General features: G+C 56.7%; 1 protein-coding gene across 8 annotated transcripts in view; it reads right to left on the bottom strand.

Annotated features, from left to right (window-relative positions):
- Positions 1-12600, bottom strand: part of ANKRD33B (ankyrin repeat domain 33B) — an 81576-nt gene extending 68976 nt beyond the window's left edge. The window contains exon 1 of one of the 8 annotated variants that reach the window (XM_089312609.1): positions 8243-12600. In XM_089312609.1, the coding sequence (XP_089168735.1) occupies positions 8243-8596 (354 nt within the window). In that variant the 5' untranslated portion in view covers positions 8597-12600. Of the gene's footprint in view, positions 1-6693; positions 6958-7713; positions 8142-8242 lie in introns of those variants that run through there. The other 7 variants (XM_089312607.1, XM_051853567.3, XM_002714089.6 and 4 more) reach the window with 7 other exon arrangements.
- Positions 12601-18937: the final 6337 nt, after the last annotated feature.

The following is an 18937-nucleotide window of genomic DNA, read 5'->3' as shown; positions in this document are numbered from 1 at the left end:
ACTTTCAAATCCTTGTCTCAGGCAAAAAAAAATAAAATAAAAAGTACTGCTGTACATCCACTTAGCAGCCTGCACGGGGCCCCTCCCGTGAGCACAGTCCACATGATTATCCCTGCAACCTTCCCAGGTCTCCCTTCCACAGCCAGGCCCACACCCCTCTCTCCAGGGGCCAGTTAAGCAACCGAGGAAGAAACCAGAAAAACTCTCGCTCCTGTATCCCACCCGATGCCCGATTTTGATCTGAGCTTGTCCAGACCCAACAGGAAGATGCCTCTGGAAGCAAACATTTCCTCCTCATTATTGAAAATCTCTCTCAAATCTCTCTCTCCAGTGTTGCCACTGGAGCCACCTGTCACAGACACGCACTTTTGCCTTCACTTCTACATCTCTGATGTCCTGAGAAACAAGCAAACCTGCCTCCAGCGGTCCTTGAAATCCAGGAACACCACTTCCGGAGTCTCCTCCAAGTTCTCTTCTGTACACACACACGCTCAGTGGCACTGGGGATCCTTAACATCCAACTTCATCTTAAAATCTCACCACGTAAGAACTGCAAACAGGAGCCAGAGCTGTGGCGTAGCAGGTAAAGCCACCACCTGCAGTGCCGACATCCCAAATGGGTTTGAGTCCTGGCTGTTCCATTTCCTATCCAGCTCTCTGCTCTGGCCTGGGGAAGCAGTGGAAGATGGCCCAAGTCCTTGGGCCCCTGCACCCACGTGAGAGACCTGGAAGAAGCTCCTGGCTTCGGATAGACCCAGCTCTGGCCATTGCAGCCATTTGGGGAGCGAACCAGCGGATGGAAGACCGACTGAGATCTTTCTGTGTCTGCCTTTGCCTCTCTGTAACTCTGCCTCTCAAATAAATAAAAATCTTTTTTAAATCTTTTTTTTTTTTTAATGTAAAGCTTAGAGCAAGTGGGGCAGTTTCCTAGAAAGACACAAGTGGCCATGACACCCTGAGAAAGAGAAAACTGCGACAGCCACACAGAGGTGAGGCCATGGCTGGAGGTCTGACAGGAGGCCCTGAACTGCGGTGACGGTGGTTACACAACACCAGAGCTCTTCCTGGGTCCGGGCCACGGCTGCTGGAGTTGTCACCGCACACAGGTGAGAACCACGGCTCCCCGGGCTGCCGATGTGGGCGCTGCGCTGCCAACTGCACCCAAATGTGCACCTGCCCCCCCCCCAACTGCCCTGCATTTCTCCAGCACCGCCTCCTTGGTCTTCCTGTCCAAGGACAGGGTGGGAAAGAACTCACACGGTCAACATCACCCCACCACCCACCACACTAGAAGCTCCCACTGCTCTGGGCACAGCAAGGAGGTAAACAGGGATCGCTCAGGCCCTCTGCAGAGGCCCCACCAGGGTAGCCTAGGAGTGAGGGTTCGAGCCCAGCTCTCCTGCCACACCCAGTCCTGTCCACTCTGTGCCCTGCTACTTCATCTAGGAAATGACGGGATTTGGTGACCCCTGAAATCCCTTCCGGATCTAATCTGAGGACAGTCCTTCTGTGCTTCCAAAACCTCCACACGCACACATACACAAACATATGCATACACACATGTACATGCAGGCACAGGCATCTATACATATATGCATGTACAATACACACATATGCCAGCACATATGAACAGCATATTCACACGTGCCCACAGGCAGACACACACACAGTGCCATTAGATGGAACTCTGCCCATCGAAGTGAGAGCAGGCCTTGGAAGGCTGGTGTTGGTGATACCAGGAGCATGCAGAATCATCCCCTCCACTTTGGTCTCTGGCCAAGGTTCTCCACAGTAGCGATAAGTCGAAAACAAACCAGTCGGTGCCTGGGGCCAGCCCGCCCCCTGCCCTGCTCACTGCGACAAGCTCTCTGGCTCTGCAGCCTAATCACCCTCCCACTAGCTCAATCGCTAAGGTGCTGGGCCTTCCCTCGGTGACTGAATGAGGAGGGCCTGGCCAACCAACAGCAATTGGAAAAGGCTACCAGGCAGCAACTCCACGCTTCACCGGGGGATCTTCTCACAGTCCCCAGGGCACACACAGCACCATCTCCACGGGCCACTCCCGCCTCCAGGCCACTCCCGTTTCCGTGCGAGCCCCCAACCCACCCTTCCTCCGGCTGTATCCCATCGTCCTCTGTGGGGCCCAACCAGGACTGCTGCACCCTGGGCTGAGGATGGGGCTGCAGGCATAATGAGTGCCAAAACCAGACAGCCTCAGATTTGCCTCCTGGCTCAGCCCCAGGAACCAAGACAACCACACCCACATCACAGGGCTCCTAGGGACGAATGAGGTGCCATGTACTAGGGCCTCTCCAAGACCACGGTGCCTCAGAAATATGGGAGGATCAGCCTGGAAGGCAGACTGGATTCACAGGTATGGGCAGGGGCCTGGGACCTTCCATTCCTCAGAAGCTCCTGGTCTGAGCACCACACTTTGCATTTCAAAGCTCCCTACCATGAATGCTCAATGCGGCCACACAGTGCAATTACCCAGGAGCTCTAAAAAAATATTGTTCACCATTCTCCCCTCCCCCCCATTCTAACTTAGGTGGTGTGTGGGATGTGGTCTGGGCACCAGGATTTTTTGGAACATTCTAGATGTTGCCAATGTCCAGCCAGAGCTAAGAACCATGCTCTCTGGGAGTCACCGTGACACAAGACACCTTGGAAATCCTGATTGAATGTTTCCCAAACACTTGCTGTTAAATGCATCCAAACTGTGTTTCTTAATTCATTTCAGAAAATTCTTCACTCCCCTTGAGACAAGGGATAATCCCTCAATCAGGAGATCAGGATTGGGATGCCCAAGTACACCCTGGGATTTGTGCAGAAGCCCCAGGCATAGGCACCTGTTGGCTCAGACAAATGCACAAGACAGCCCCGTGAGCACAGCCCCGTCTTGGTTTCTGGAGATCAGAGCAGAACTAGCAGCTGATCCTTAAAAATAACAACAGTAATATAAACATAAATATGTTTACACCAAGGGATTTTTTTTAAATTCAAGAGCTATTTTCTCTTAATAATAATGCTAAGTGGCAGACAGAGCCTGAATTTGAGTCATCCAAGTGGCTCATTAAAAGGACCAAGAGCCAATGCCTGCGAGGCAGCCAGAAGACCGCACCACGCAGCCGACCTCTCCTGGCTGACCTCAGACACTACCAACTGGGTCTCCCAGGCCTCCCTCCCCGCCTCCCCTTAGATCTACAACTCACTCACTGAATGGAGGGAGTGGCCGCCAGCCCCAGGGGTCCTGGATCACAAGACTCAGGAGAGCTTTCATCACGTCTGCAGATAACATCCTTACATTCCGCCTCCTCTCTCCAGGAATCCCAGTCCCTGAGCCGGAAGCAGCAGCCTGACAGACTGAAGCCTACTCTGCCAGCTCCCCAGGGACGTGGCATGTGCGACCAGAGGCGGCGGCCACAGCACTCATCCCACCCAGGGATTTGCACCAGCGTCAACGGACAGGAACCTCACCCAAGCCCCTCAAGGAGCCAGGAATTCAGCACTAGCCATCGGCCCCTTGCTCAGCACTGCGCAATACACACCTACCTTCTTCTGCCACCCCTGTGTGGGCTCGGTCTGCTGGGTGAGCAGACTCGGGTGGGGGGAGGGGCTCCAGTTACACACACACACACACACACACAGCCAGTATAGCAGCTGTTTGGGCCAGGGGTTCCGTCTGAGGGACCCCCACGGGGACAGCTCGGTGGGTGTCCCTCCCACAGCCTCATCCTTACTGTAGCAACTCACTGCACATACAACCCCATCCTCCCCCTGGCTCTGCCAGGGCGTCACAGCTCCTGCCTCTTGAGGGCTGGGGTGTCTATTTCCTCCCCCTCGAGCCCAGGCTTGGCCTTGAGACTTGCATCAGCAGAAGGACATTGAACCCGGGCCAAGATGAAGCTCACGAGGTCCCACTGGCTCTCCTGGAACCCTGCCCCTGCCGCGGAGAGCCGGCGCGGGCCAGCCTGCTGGAGGCTGAGAGCGCACGTGGAGCAGAGCTGAGTCACCCCGCAGAGGACAGCTTCACACAGTCCCCAGGCCTTCTTCTCACTCAAGTGGGCTGGGATGTGGCCTGGGCACTAGGATTTCTAAAGAACATCCCCAATGAGTCCAACGCACCAGCTGAATGCGATGAACGTGCAGATCTAGCCTCCCGGAGCTGAGCAGGGCGGGGCCAGCCTCAGGAAAGTGGCCACGGCTGTAGGCACCTGTGAGGTTTCACAGGTGGTTGTTGGACAGCGTCACCATGGCCATAGCTGACCGATACATCAACACATAGACATGCAGACGGCACTGTGGCTCTGGGGGTTAAGCCGCTGCCTGTGTCACCAGCATTTCGTATGAGTGCCAGTTCAAGTCCTGGCTGCTCCACCACAGATCCAGCTCCCTGCTAATGTGCCTGGGAAAGCAGCAGAAGACGACCTGAGTGCCCAGGGCCCTGCAACCTCATGGGAGACCTGGATGGAATTTCAGGTTCCTGGCTGCAGCCTGACCCAACCTCAGCTATTGCAGCCACTGGAGGAGCGAACCAGTGGATGGAAGGTCTGTCTGTCCTTCTAACTCTGCCTTTCGAATAAATAAATCTTTAACAATACTACCTGGGCTTCTTGACTGCTGATGGCCCACAGGAACCCACCATGGTCAGCAGAAGAGGAAGAAGAAGTGACATCCATCAACCTGCCTGCCCCGAGCCTGGCCAGCTCTGCCCTGGTCCATTTCAGTGGGCTCCTTTCTGTCCCTGCCCCGTGGGCTCCCAGTCTGCCTGCTGCTCCACACTCCCACTTCCCACCTTTTCCCACACTTCAGAATTTGTGGGCACAACCCGGACCCTAAGAGATACCCCCAAACAGCAAAGCAAACCTCTCCCGGTACAGACAGGCGAGAGGCCAGATCTGGCAGGGACCGGAGTATTCGCTGTCTATACTAATTAGCTCGTTTCTATGCACACCCGGGCCATGGAGACCGAGGCCTGGTAAAGGCAGAAGCCTGGACATGAATTCCAATCACGTAATTTCCATTGTGGGGAAAGGTGATTCCCAAGTTTATAAATCTCAGTGGCATTCAAAGAAACAAGCAAACAACACATTTCTCAAGTATAGTTCCTCATGAAGTCCCGATCACAACCTGGAATCCAGGAAATTTACATTTACGCCTCCCCCTAAGAGCAGAGAGACATCCCAGACCAGGTGTGTGGTGTGAGCCCGGGGGGTGGGGTGGGGAAAGGGCTGGAAATGTGCACCGGGAGGCCCTGGGATTTCAACCTGCAAGAGTAGAAGTCCACAAAGAGAGGGGTACAGTGTGGCTCGGAGTCAAACCACCCACAGGTAGCAGTCGGGACAGCCAGCTCCTTTGTTCCCTCTGTCTCCAGGGCCGCCGTGGCAGAAAAGGTGAAGCCAGGGGTGGGATTGAAAGATTAAGGACAGCAGCTTTCATAGCAGCATGCCAGAGGGGACACAACACCACAAATCCAACAGACATCGAGGGCATGCTCTCAATGTCCCGGCGAGTGATTTGCCAAACATTTACATGTTGCAAATTAAACCAGGCAATCCTTCCAGAGCCGTAAAGACTGATATTCCAGTAGGAAAACAGAAGCTGAGCCACATCCGACATCCACCAGTCTCAGCAGGAACCTGCTATCCTAAACAAAGCCTTGTCACCTGGCTACATCCTTAATGACCAGACACAAACAGCCCAACCATCACACCACCACAAAGAGGCAACGCTGGCTGTGGGTGGCACCTGTGAGCTGTCATTCTGTCACTAATGCAACCACCCCCTACTTCACTGAAGCTCTAGGGCCTTCCTCACTGCTCCCATATGATGGGAGGCCCCTGCCTCAGGGCCTTTGCACTTGCTGATCCGGTTGCCTAAATGCTCTTACCCCAGACACCTTCTCTGTGCCTCTGCTCCCTCAGCTGGCCATCCTGGGCACAATTTCAGACCTCAGAGAGAGACCCCTGGACCCTGGACTGCTCCTCCCCAGCTGTGGCTGCTGCTGGCTTCACCAAGGGAAGGCAGAAAGGCCTTCCAGCCAAGGTGCCCTTAAAACGGAACCTGTGTGACCAGCTGCCAAGCTGAAACCAGTCTGCTGTTCAATTTCCAACTTCTCACTCAGCTAGCCCAGGCTGGCCACTCCTCACCTGGCCCAGGTGTGCCTCTCTGGCCTTCGTTCCCACAGTCCCTCCTCTCTAAGCCACACCTTGGCCACACTGCACATGCCACCCTCCTCTCAACTCCAGCTGCCTGGCTGGAATGTCGCCCCGTCACCGGGGCCTTTGGCCACAGCCTCCTCCTTGGGTCTCCCCTCGGAGGGTTTTCACACTTGGCATCCCAAGCCTCCCTCTCTCTCCCGTCCCCTCTTCCAGTCTCTGCATGGAAGCATCAGCAGTCCTCCTATCAAAAGTGATGACTCGCAAAGGCAGGAACTGGTGGAGGCACCGAGTCCCCTAAAGCACCTAACAGCGCACAGTAGGCGTGCAGAAAACACTTAAGCTCAGACCCCATGTCCCATGGGCTCCTGCACTGGGCCTTGGCCACACTGAATCCTTTCAGCAGGTGCACTCAATACCACGCAGGGGCCGCTGGGAAGGAGGGAGATGCCTGCCTTCCCCTCCGCAAGGCTATGCTCCTTCTGACCCGAAAACCAGAGTCTGGGGTCTCATGGCCTCCTCCCATCATCCCCACCGTTATCTGATGAGGAGCAGAGAGGCGGAGACGCAAAGCAGCGAAACAAAAGGTTTGCCAGGCTGAGAACACCAAGCCACACCTGCCGGCTCTCTTCTGAGCAAGGGGGTGTCAGGTGAGAAAGCAACCAACCAGGAGCTGGTGCACCAGCTTCACAGAGCAGAACACGGGTCACCTGCGCCATTCCCGCCCACAGCCCCGGGCAGGAACCCTGGGGAGCCAGGTCTAAGCCTTCGGCTTGGATTTGCTTGTGTCTTCTGCTTCTCATGGAGAGGTAACGCAGCTGAGGAAGCCCAAGGGTGCCTCACGGTGGGGGCGGGGCTGGGCTGCCCAGGGCAGAGACACCCCCCCCCAAACGTGTGCCTGAGCTTTGGGGGATTCCCAGCACCTGCTGAAGGGAGCCAAGGTTCCCATAGAAACACCAGAGCCTGCAAACTCTCACACTCAGTGAAACCGAAAGCAGGGCTGCAGGAGCAGTCCCAGGAGAGGCTGCAGCCCTCACTGCCTGCCCCGCCAGGGTGCAAAGACCACAGCTGCAGCCCACCTGCTCGCCCTTCACCTCCTTCCCTCTCCTTGACTGACACTTTCCAACCAGCACCGCCTCTCCCTCCAAGCTCAAAGGTCTCTTGGAGCTCCCACAGCAGAAAGCGACCCTCACCAGCCCAGCCCAGCCCACTGGCCCCAAGATCAACCGAAGTCAGCGGGGCCCCCAAGGGAAAGCCCGTGACTTTGTGTCAGCCGTGGGTTTCTGAGCACGAACAGCTCAGCCCTGACTCTGCACCTGCCGCGCGCCCCGCGGAGCACGAAGCTCAGAGGAGGGCGCCGGCACTACCTCGGCGGGACTTGGCCGCGGGGGTCACTGCTGATTTACTCCGCATCATGTTGGGTAGTTTGTGTTCCACAAGCCATTCCTGGAGTCTCCTCGAGCCAACTTTTTCCCTTCCTTTTCTAAAGACTTCTCGCTTTCTCTGAGTCTTTAACGGGCACCCCCCGTGTCTCCCGCACGCCACCCGTTCGCACCTAGGCCAGGTTCGCTGCGGTGACGGCGCAGGAACCCAGGAGGTCCGAATCCGCGCGCGGCGGGTCGGCACACCAGCGCTCTTGGCACAGGGCAGCGAGACAGTGTGCGAGGGGCGCTGGGCGGAAAGAAGGGTCGCCCGCCAGGGGCGCGGGGAGAGGTACCAGTTAAAGAGGCCACGTTGGAGAGACCCCACAATAGGGACCAACCCTGGATGCCAGCGCGCCACAACACGCCCCCCTCCCCGGGGAATTTGGAGAGAGGACCCTCCCGGGTGTCAACGAGAAGAGGATGCTCTGAGGACGCGGGACGGGCGCACGCCCAGAGTAAACTGCGACCCGCACACCGGCCGCGGACGGGCGGCCACCTAGGGCCCCCTACAAGCCGCGCGCCGAGACCAAGAGGGTAAGGCGCTCCGAGCGGAGACAGCGCAACCTCCGACCGGCCGGCGCAGGGCTCGGAGCGGCTCAGGATGCGGGGAGGGAGACAGGGAGCCGACGGGCCCCACGCCCTGAGGGAACGCCAGCTCACCCGGCCGTTGCGGTCCGTCTCCTGCACCTCGTCCACGCACGGCCCCCGCCGCACCAGCGCCCGCAGCAGCCCCACGTCGTTGGCGCAGGCGGCGCGCAGGATGGTCGCCGTCTCCGGGACGCCCTCCTGGACGCTGTCCTCGCTCGGGGCGCCGAACTCCTCCTCGCCTCCCGGAGGGTAGAAGGAGTCGTCCGAGGCGATGCTGCGGGTGTCCGGCAGGCTGGAGAAGTCCTCGTACTCCTCATACTCCCCTAGCTCCTCGTCGGCCTCCGTGCCCCGAGGTGGGGTCAGCGGCTGCGGGGACACGCAGCGCGCCCCGCCGCCCTCCGGCCCGGGCCCGGCCAGCAGCACCATGCTGGCGGCCGGGACGCGGGCCGGGGGCCGGGGCGCGGGCGGGTAGACGCGGGCGCGGAGCGCGCACCGGGGTCACCGCTCTTCGCCCCCTGAATCCCGGGAGAAGCCGCGGCCCGCGCGCTGCAGCCCAGCGGACACGAGCGCCTGGCGGCTGTGCTCGCTAAGAAGTCCCGGGCGGCCGGAGAAAAGCCCCGGGGCGGGGAGGAGCCGCGGGGGCTTTCCAGGCGTGCGTGCGCGGGCGGGCGGGGCGGCCGCGCGGGGGAGACGCCCGCCCGGGCCCCGGTTGGCGGCGCGTCTCTCCGGCCCGAGCGCTGAGCGGTGCGCCCGGAGCAGAAAAAGCACGCGCAAGAGAAGCGAAACGAGCAGCGAAGACGCCGAGAACCGGGTCGCGGGCGGCGGCGAGTGCTCGCCCCTCCCTCCGCCCGCCGGGGCTGGGGGCGGGGGCGGGGGTCGCGGGACGCCGAAGGCCGAGGTGGCTTCCAGCGTCTCCAAGAGGCGTGCCCCCGCCGCGGGCGTCAGGTCCCGAGACCCGCGGGGCCAGTGTCCTCACTGCCCGGGAGCCGACTCCACCCGGACTGCGGCGGAGTTGAGACCGGAGAATCCGGTGCCCCCTAGGACCGTGTCCTCCAAACTGGGGGCTCGCGGCTGCCACCAAGGGATCCAAGCCCGGAGGGAAGGGGTCCGCAGAACCCGGGCCAGCTGTGGCTCGCAGCTTGGTCCAGGAGACCCTGGGAGGGGTGGGTATGGGGCATCTGGACCGGGATGGGGGGGCACCTAGCCGCGGCGGCGAGGTCCCCACCCTCAGCACCGGGAGCTGGCACCTGAGCCTAGCGACGGAAGAGAGCGCGGGGCAGGGCCGCAGCCCCTACCGCGGCGCGCTCGGAGCGCCCCCAGGCCGGGCCTTGGCCCCTCCGCGTCGGTCCCGGAGCGAGGTTGGGGGAGGGGAAGGGGAGGGTTCGCCGCGGGGCCACCTGACTTGATGGAAGAGGCTGCGCAGTGGGTCCCGTCTCGGTGGAGAAGACGGTGCGGGCAGGTGAGGTGCGAGGGCGCGCCCCCGCCTCGGTGGGCGATGCTGTTCATGGGACGAACGAGGCTGGCCAATGCCGAGACCACCGCCTCTCTCTGTCCCCCGCACCAGCCCCCGCCTCCTTTCCTTCCTTTTTTCCCACCAGGAGCCAAACCGTGGGATGTCCATGTGAACAAAACTGGACAGACAATAGCCACCGTGGGCCAGACTTGGCCAGGCGAGCCAAGAGCATCGTGGGGGAACCGAGCTCAACCGAAGGGGCAATGCGGGCCACAGGGAGGTTTGAACTTGAGGCCTCTTGAGCTGCTGGGGTCGCACAGCGCCAAGCCGGAGCCACGGTCGTGTGATCACCAGGCCGGCCCAGCCCCGGGCGGAAAGGCTGGGGGACCCTTGCGCACCGGTTTTTGGTGAGGATGCGTACACACCCCAGTGCACCGGAGCTAGCGGTGAGCTTCAGCTCGCTGGCTTCCCCTGCTTTCCGGACTTGCTTTCTGAAGCCCAGAATGCCCCGCTGCACGGGGCATTTTTACTTTTTCTGTAACTGGCCGGGGTTGCAGAAATTCCCACTGGGAATTCCCCCGCTTCGAGGCTGTGCGCGGTGGTTTCAGCGTTTCCAGAAGCCTGTTAAGGCCGTGGGGTGGGGGAGGGGTTCCCAGTTGACATGCCCCCGAGGGCAAGGGCAGAGTTGCTTTGCTGGCCCCCTCCCCGCCCAGCCCCTCGAGCACCGTGTAAAGTTAGAAACCCAGCAGGTGTGACTGCTTCTTGGGCGAGGGTCTGGGTTTTCCCCAGGGAAGCACCTTGCACCCTGGTCTAGTGTCCTGCCGACAGCTCCTGCACCTGCCCAAGTCACCAAGGAACGGAGGGGAGGCTCCCCACTTCCTCCTTCCCATTCTTAGAAATGTGGGTGTGCCAATAAATCTGCGGTGGCTTTCCCTCTAGAGGAAAGCAGGAGAGGGAGCCGTTTCTGGGTGATCAGACTCCTGACCCAGCTGACCATTCCCCCCTTGCACCACCAAGACAATAGATTCTCAGCCCTTCCAGAAGATGGGTCAAGCCCCAGATCAGGCACAGGCATCTTTAGTAAAGTCAACATTTCTGTGCTGTGTGTACAGTGTGGGGCAGGAGAAAGGTTTCCTGAAGCTGCCAACTCTGGATAACCAACTTTTGAATCTGCACTTTGAGAAATTTTTACATCCGAGACACTTGAGTTTCAATGAATTGAGTTCAGTGAATTATTTAAATTGTGACATGCGTATCTGTTACACAAATTGTTCGTTGTATTGAGTAATTTGGACTGTGAAGAAAACTCAGCGCTAGCTCAATTCTATTACTGTCTCAGGCCTTTAAAAGTTACAAGCAGTGTATTCGTGTTTAACAACAGAGAGCTGACTGCACCTGCAGTGCCCTCCACGCCTTTGGAAAGCAAGGTGGGCGGGGCGGGGGGAGCGAACTGGGCACAGAGCGCATGCAGGGTTGGTAAAATAACCAGCTACTACCTCCCGGCCCCGAGGAGGACTGACGGAGAGTCGGTGTCAGCCCTCTGCCACTGTCGGAGGCTGAGCACACAGAATTCACTTTCATTGTAGAAATGAAAGGATCTGTGCCCCCTGGGTAATGTCAACTGCTAGAGCTGCTTCTCCAAATGTGTTGCCTTGTTTGCCAAGAGGACGGGCCCACGTGGAGCGAATGAGAAATGCTGCTGATGCTTCCATGGGGGTGCGGAGTGCGCTGTGACTGCAGACTGGCCTGAGGGGCTGCAGCTGTGTGTTTGCCGGCGCTTGACCCGTCTCCCGCTCCTCAAGTGTCGGGTGTTTGCATCATGTTCCTTAGTGCACACAAATGCATCTTAGGATACGTCCTTAGAAGCCCATCCCACCTTCTTGAAACCTATTATGACCCAGAGTCTAGAATGTTAAGGAAGAAGCATATGAGACCGTAAAAACCATTCTCTGCGGCTGGCATTTGGTGCAGCTCTTAACTCACTGTCTGAAACACCTGCAGCCTATATGAGTGCCTGACTCCAGTCCCAGCTACTCAGCAGCTCATCCAGCTGCCTGCTAATGCACACCCTGGGGAGCAGCAAATGATGGTTCAAGTAGTAGGCCCCTGCTACCACTGTGATAGACCTAGACTGAGTCCCTGGCTCCTGGCTCCCGGCTCCCGGCTCCCGGCTCCCGGCTCCCGCCCAGCCCAGCCCACCCCTAGCTGTTGCAGGCATTTAGGAAGTGAACCAACGGATGGAAGATCTCTGTCTCTCTGCCTTTCAAATGAGATTAAAGTCAAGCAAACAGTTCTCGGGAAAAGAGACCTGGTGGCCATACCTGGATCTTGGATGGAAAGACTCGGGGCTAGGCGGATCCTGCTGTTCTAGAAAAATGCCAGTGGAGATCCTGGGACAAACAAGGCAATAGCAGTTCAAAGCCATCTCGGGAGAGAGTACTCTTCTAAGGTAGTGCTTTGCTTCCACTGAGAAGCTCTCCAGAGTTGGTTTCTGTTAATAGCAATTGAAAGAAATAAACACAAAGCGCATTTTTAAAAAAAAAGCCAAATGTGAGAAAAACACTTATTGTAGGAAAACCATTCATTGCACTGGCTTCCGAGCGATTGGTTTTTTGTTTTGTTTGTAAGATTTATTTATTTATTTGAAAGGCAGAGTTACAGAGAAGCAGAGGCAAAGAGAGAAAGGTCCTCCATCTGCTGGTTCACTCTCCAATTGGCTGCAATGGCTGGAGCTACACTGATCTGAAGCCAGGGGCCAGGAGCTTCTTCTGGATCTCCCATGCAGGTCCAGGGACCCAAGCACTTGGGCCATCTTCTACTGCTTTCCCAGGCCATAGCAGAGAGCTGCATCGGAAGTAGAGTGGCCAGGACTTGAGTCAGTGTCCATATGGGATGCCGGCACTGCAGGCAGCGGCTTTACCCACCAAACCACAGCACCAGCCAAGTGATTGGTTCTTAACCATAATGTAATGATGTCTTCTTGTAATTCAGGAAGGAAAATCTGAGCATGTTATTTGGTTAATCCCTGTTGTCCCATGGTGAGCAGTAATAAAGCTCTTTAAATTAAACAGGCCTATTATATTGCCGATGGTGGGGGACTATCCCCTTAGGGGAGAGGACAGTGCAGGCCCTGGTCCAAAGAAGGGAAGACCGCCTGCCCTCGGAGTCGTCAGAGAAGAAGCCGAAGGCACAGGGCTGGGTGCTGTTTTCTGGGTGCTGCCTTCCTCTGAATAAGGACTTCAAAGGGTGGAGCTGGAGATGCCCATGACCTTGTGAGGGTAGCCACCAGCCCTCCAGCTTTCTGTCCACAGAAAGTCAGTGGGAGCAGGGGACAGGGCACCTCCTGTCCACTTCTCTAAAACCGGACAAGTCCACCAAAACGAGTTGTTCTGGAGGTTTTGCAAGTTTCCCTGAGTGGATGGCACTAAGTGGATGCACCCCAGAGCATGCTGAAGTCAATCTGTGGGATCGCAGGGGCCAGATTACCCCCTGACCTGCTTAGAAATACGAGGCCAGCTCTGCTGGGGTATTTCTGGATCTCCCCGTTGAAGAGATTAGTGTGCAGTGGACAGCTGCTGGGTCCCTCCCGCTGTAATCCGAACTCCTGCGTTTCTTTGAGGAAAGCTTCCCGCCCTGGTGGTTAAATATCTGGGAGAAGGGAATGCCTGCGCGCGCTTAACTGCCCACTCTGCCACCTTTCCTCCCTTTCTGGCAGTTAGCACTAGTGGGCATAAGCGCTGATTACCCTAGCGACAAAAGGTCTTGGATCCTCAACTGAATAAAGGGGATTTTTTTTTAAAGATTTATTTTACTTTTATTTGAAAGAGTTACAGAGAGCAGTAGATACAGAGAGAGAGGTCTTCTTCTGTCCACTGGTTTACTCCCCAGATGGCTGCAACGGCCAGAGCTGTGCCGATCCGAAGCCAGGAGCCTCTTCTTGGTCTCCTACATGGTTGCAGGGGCCCAAGGACTTGAGCCATCTTCCACTGCTTCCCCAGGCCATCGCAGAGAGCTGGATCAAAGGGGAGCAGCTGGGACTAGAACTGTCACCCTTATGGCTCAATAGGCTAATCCTCCGCCTTGCGGCACCGGCACACCGGGTTCTAGTCCCGGTCGAGGCGCCGGATTCTGTCCCGGTTGCCCCTCTTCCAGGCTAGCTCTCTGCTGTGGCCCGGGAGTGCAGTGGAGGATGGCCCAAGTCCTTGGGCCCTGCACCCCATGGGAGACCAGGATAAGCACCTGGCTCCTGCCTTCAGATCAGCGGAGTGCGCCGGCCACAGCAGCCATTGCAGGGTGAACCAATGGCAAAAGGAAGACCTTTCTGTCTGTCTCTCTCTTTCTCACTGTCCACTCTGCCTGTCAAAAAAAAAAAAAGAGCCTATTAAAGACCCACTCAGCAGAAGCTATTCCATGACCTCCCCCAAGGACAGGAGAAATGCCACGCTTTTCCCATCACTGCCCCTTTGTGTGCACTCCTAGAATAGAATAACTTATTATCATTGTCCAATAGCACTTTGCAAAACTCTCTTCCTCTCTAACCTGAGAGCTCAACTTGGGCAGGGACCAGATCTCACTCATTTTTTTTTAAAACACATACACCTTCAAGGGTGTCCAAGCATCTTGGTTGATGTTCAACAAATCCCTGTTAAATGAAAGAGAAGGCAGGGGGTGGTGTTGTGGTGTAGCAGGTAAAGCCACCGCCTGCAATGCTGGCATCCCATATGGGGGCCAGTTAATGTCCCAGCTGCTCCACTTCTGATCCAGCTCCCTGCTAATGGCCTGGGAAAAAAACAGTGGAGGACGGCACAAGTGCTTGGATGGCCCGTGGGAGTCCCCGATGAACTTCCTGGCTTCGGCCTGGCCCGGCCCTGACAGTTGTGGGAGACATGGGAGCTCACACCCCTTGAGTTGCCAGTCTGGCAGCCAGGAGGGACAGAGACATCGTGCTGGGCTCTGAGCTGGAACCTGCGTGTGCTTAACGCAGGGCCTGCACACTGGCGCCCGGGACCTTCCATACCGAGCGTCAATTCAGTAATCAAGCAAAGACTCAGATTTTTTAAATGGCCATTGTGAATGGCACGGTTGGGTTTTGCCTGTCACTCCGCTTCTTCTCTCAGTCAGCTTCAGGTCCCAGTGAACCCACGGGACAAAGCTCACGGACAAAGGGCACGGGCCGAGTGTGCAGGATTCAGTCTGCCTCCCGGGCCTGCCCATGCCACTGCCATGAAGTAACATTGAAAGTCCCCCGCCATACTCCTTTGCCCAGGCTGCCATGGCAAAGTACCAGACCAGGGCCTTAAACAGCAAACACACTCTCACACTTAGGGGGCTGCGATCCAAGATCGCGGGGTGGCTGGGGTTGCTTCCCTCCCCCTGCCCCTGGCTTGCTGGTGGCCCCTGCTGCTCCTTAGAATGCAGAAGCTCCCTCATCTGTACATGGCATCTCCCTGTGGACACATCCCTGTGCCCACACCTCCCCTTTATATGAGGACCCCAATCAGATGGGATTGGGGACTGCCTGCTCCAATGGCCTCATCTTTAATTCCACCTCAATGACCCTATTTCCAAATATGGTCCTGGGGGTTGGGATTCTGACTTGGGGGCGGGGCGCTGGTTCCCAGGCCTCAGCAGCCTGCACAGGTGCTTCAGTGACAGCTTCCCCTTTGAGACCTGGCTTCTGGTTTCTTCACTGATACAGCCTGCATCCCTGCTTTCCATCACAAACTCGCGTCTCAATAGAATGTATTGGTTTGGCACTGATTTGTCAAATTCTTACGCTAGATACCCACTCCGAGGCTGGAAAGGACACAAAAGTCTCCTAGCCTGGTGCCGCTTGCAACACCTCGCAGGGCTGGGAGCACTATGCTTGCAACCAGTGCCTGCACAGCATGCAGATCAGAAGGGTCGGCAGACATCGCTGCAGAGGAGGGATAGAAAGAGCAGGACCTCCATAAGGTTCCTGAATTTAGATGGGGAAGCACAACGCACTTTGCCTTGGTTAGAATGTGAGCTCCTACAGGGTGTTAAGCCTCCAGCTCAGAAGGGAATGGTGGAGAGAGTGGAAACGCCAGAGGTGGGCTCAGTGGGAGGTCACGCAAGTCACGGCCTTGGAAGCTAGCTCTCCTGATGGCTGTTGAAAAAGCCAAGTTTAGGCCCAGCCATTCTCTCTGCTTCCTGGGTCAGCAGGGACCCTTGCTCCACACACACCCCACCACTACCATCTACTGCCCTCCCCAAAAACAGTGGGCCTTTCTGGCCATGGGCTTGAACTTCCCAAATGGAGCTACATAAACCTTTTCTCACTATAAAGTGAGGCTGCCTCAGCTATTTCATGGTGGTCGTGAAAAGCTGGCTAACACAGGTACTGCTATGGAGCACAACAAACCAGACTGGAGGCTTTATGACTCCAAGTGGGAGGATTTAGCTCTCCAAATTCACGCAGATGTTTGAGCTCCAAAGTCTCATGTGAATGTTTCATGAGTGAATGGTAATAGCTGATGGATTAGGGTAGGCTTGATCCAGTTATGGTGTCTGAAGGTGGGGCCCTTCGGAAGTGATGAGATTGGATTAGGATGCCAGCGCAGAGCCCCATGATGGCTTCACAAGGAGAGACCACAGGGAGGGGGGAAGGTGGCCCCTGTCTCTCTGCTCCCTGCCGCCTCTCCACACTCCACCATCGGCAGCCACCACCAGAGGCCAGGCCGGGGGTGCTGCTCCACCTTGGACTTCGAGCCGAAGCCAGCCGTCTTCCCTCCCAGGCTGCTCCTCTCGGTGTGATAGTTACTCCAGCAGAGAGCTGCGTAGCGCAGAGGGGCACCACGGAGGGACAGGGGCTGACTCTGGCTGGCTGCTTCTCAGCAGTAGAACTGTTAGAAAGGAAAAGTCAGCGCTTGCACCTGTCTCCGCCTTCCCTAGAGCCTGACTGTGTGCATCAGGGAGCAGGCGCCAGGCTGCAGGAGAGCTCCCTGGCATTGTCCTTGTTAACTTTGGCTGGAGAGCTCCCCTGGCCTGTGCCACCAGGCTCTGAAGAACTCAGCACACGGCACATGCCCCGCCTCAGCAAACAGGGCCACACTTCACTGCTCACCTGTCAATCCCGCTCCCTCCTGGAGTCCGAAATTCCTGTTCCAAGTTGCTCTCCCCCAGCTTATCAAAGGAATGGAACCACACCCTGCCTCTCGGTTTGGCTCAAATGATCTGCTCTTTGGAGAAGAGTTCTAAACTATTTCAGCCTAATTTTTTTAAAAAAACTTTTCCCTAAACTCTCAGAACACCTCAGGCTGAATGCAGTCTCTTCTCCCCAAGCCAGCACAATCCGGAAGCCTTGCTCCGAGCACTCTGTCAGCAGTCCTCACTCCACACTGCATTTCCCTCAGGCTGCATCCGTCCCTGACAGTCCATTCTCCTGGTCCTCATCTTTCCACCAGCCAGCCCCACGCCCAGACCGGCCCCCTCCACCCTGCCATGGCTCCCAGACTCCCAGGAATCGCAGCCAGCTCAGTGGGCCACTGTCCACTGTGCGTACCTTTCATTCCAGCACTGGAACCAGGGTTACTCCCATGAGCAGAGAATCCCACTGGCTCTGTACAACACAAAACCACAATAAGAATCCCCTCACCCAACCCTCTCTCCCTTTCTCTCTCCCTCTCTTTCCAAGGACACATGATTGCCCATTTGTAAGGACTTCCATAATATGAGGGCACTTCAAAAGTTTGTGGAAAATGGAATTAAAACATAGGTTTGTTTTGGTGCAAAAAAATTTGAACTACATGCCTATTTTTTTCATGAACTGCTTGAAGACCCCTTGTATGCATGGATTTCAACACAAGTTTACATCAAAATAAACTTATCTCTTAATTCCATTTTCCACAAACTGTGTAGCACTCTTGTGTCGTGAGTCTATCCCCGTGGCCATCTGTGACCATTTGCCAAGAAACAGTAGCAGGTGCTGAAGGGTCACGTAAACATTTTGAGGTCAAAAATGCTTAAAATTGAGGTGTGTATTTTGAAAAACCGAAGCCTGGATTTCAACACTGTCTTTGCACCAAAATCATCTCATTTTCATTCACTTTCTGAAGTCGCCTCGGGTGTGGCTCTGCAATTCCTTTATTTTTAACGCGGCACTTTGTACCTCGGGTACGTTGTTCATCCCTCGCTAGGGCACCCGTACCTGCCTCGTAGGGGTCAGGTAGAACACTGAGAAAAAGGCGTGAGAAAGGTTTACCAGGATACCTGGAGCTGAGTCAGCCCCTGATGACCATGGGCTGCCCCAGTGTGTGGCAGGCAGGATGACCCTTGCCTGGTTCCTTTCCCTAGAGGAGGGAATTCCTCTGATCCCGGCTGGAGATCCTGCCCCACCCCCTCCAGGCTCCCTCGGGGAATGGAATCCCTGCCTCCCGCCCTCCCAGTGGTCCCATCCCAGAAGGGCCAATGCTGGCTTGGACATTTCTTGTTGGCTCCACAGCTTAGCTAATCATTGTTTATATCGGATTCCTCACGGCCAGGTCGCCCTTTGGGAATGTGTGCCCCACAGATCTGTTCCTGCACACTTTAAGCCAAAGAAAGGCCCTGATGGCAGAGAAGGTGCCCAGTAGCTCCAGCCTGCAACCACCCCCTGGAAACCACCACCACCCCTCTAGCCAGCCTTGCTTGGAAGCTTGGCAACACCCCAGGATCAGGACACACGGGAGCTCACTGGACAAGCAGGGCGGCCTCTCGGCTACTGTATGCTTCGGGCTCCCTGTGGACACAGCGCATAGATTTGGGGGAGGATTAAATGAGCTAATTTGGAAAGCCCGCCCACAGTGAGCATTCCCTAAGTGACAGACGCGGCATGACACCCATGGCACCAGAGTCTGGAAGAAGCAACGAAGTGGAGCTCAGCCAAGGGAGCAGCCCCTGGAGACCTCGTTGTTGTTAGTAAAATGGTGCAGTCTTATCTGTGGCGCCATCTTGGGTTCTGCCCCCCCACACACACACTGCTGGAAGCCAGGTGACCACAGGTGTCAGTTCCACCCCCACCCCCACCCTAATGGGATTCGATGCTCCTACTTCCCTGCCAACCCCCACCCCACCCCTCGCAAAGTTTTAACAGGACCTGTAACTGAACACCTGCTCTCTCTCTTGATCTCTCTCTTTCACTCTCCTCTCTCCTAACCTCTTGCCCTCTACCCACACCCACCCCCGGACCGTGGGCTTCCCCCACCCAACAATAAACCTACCCTCTAACTCCAGTATTCCATTGTTTTGGGGTGGCCTAACAGGTGTGATCCTGGATCAGAGATGGAGGCAGAGAAAGATGGAGGCAGGGGTAG

This window comes from Oryctolagus cuniculus, chromosome 14 (genome assembly GCF_051225735.1).
Source record: "Oryctolagus cuniculus isolate XC-2025 breed Fujian yellow rabbit chromosome 14, ASM5122573v1, whole genome shotgun sequence".
In the NCBI taxonomy this organism is placed as follows: domain Eukaryota; kingdom Metazoa; phylum Chordata; class Mammalia; order Lagomorpha; family Leporidae; genus Oryctolagus; species Oryctolagus cuniculus.
This window is presented reverse-complemented; position numbering and strand designations above follow the sequence as displayed.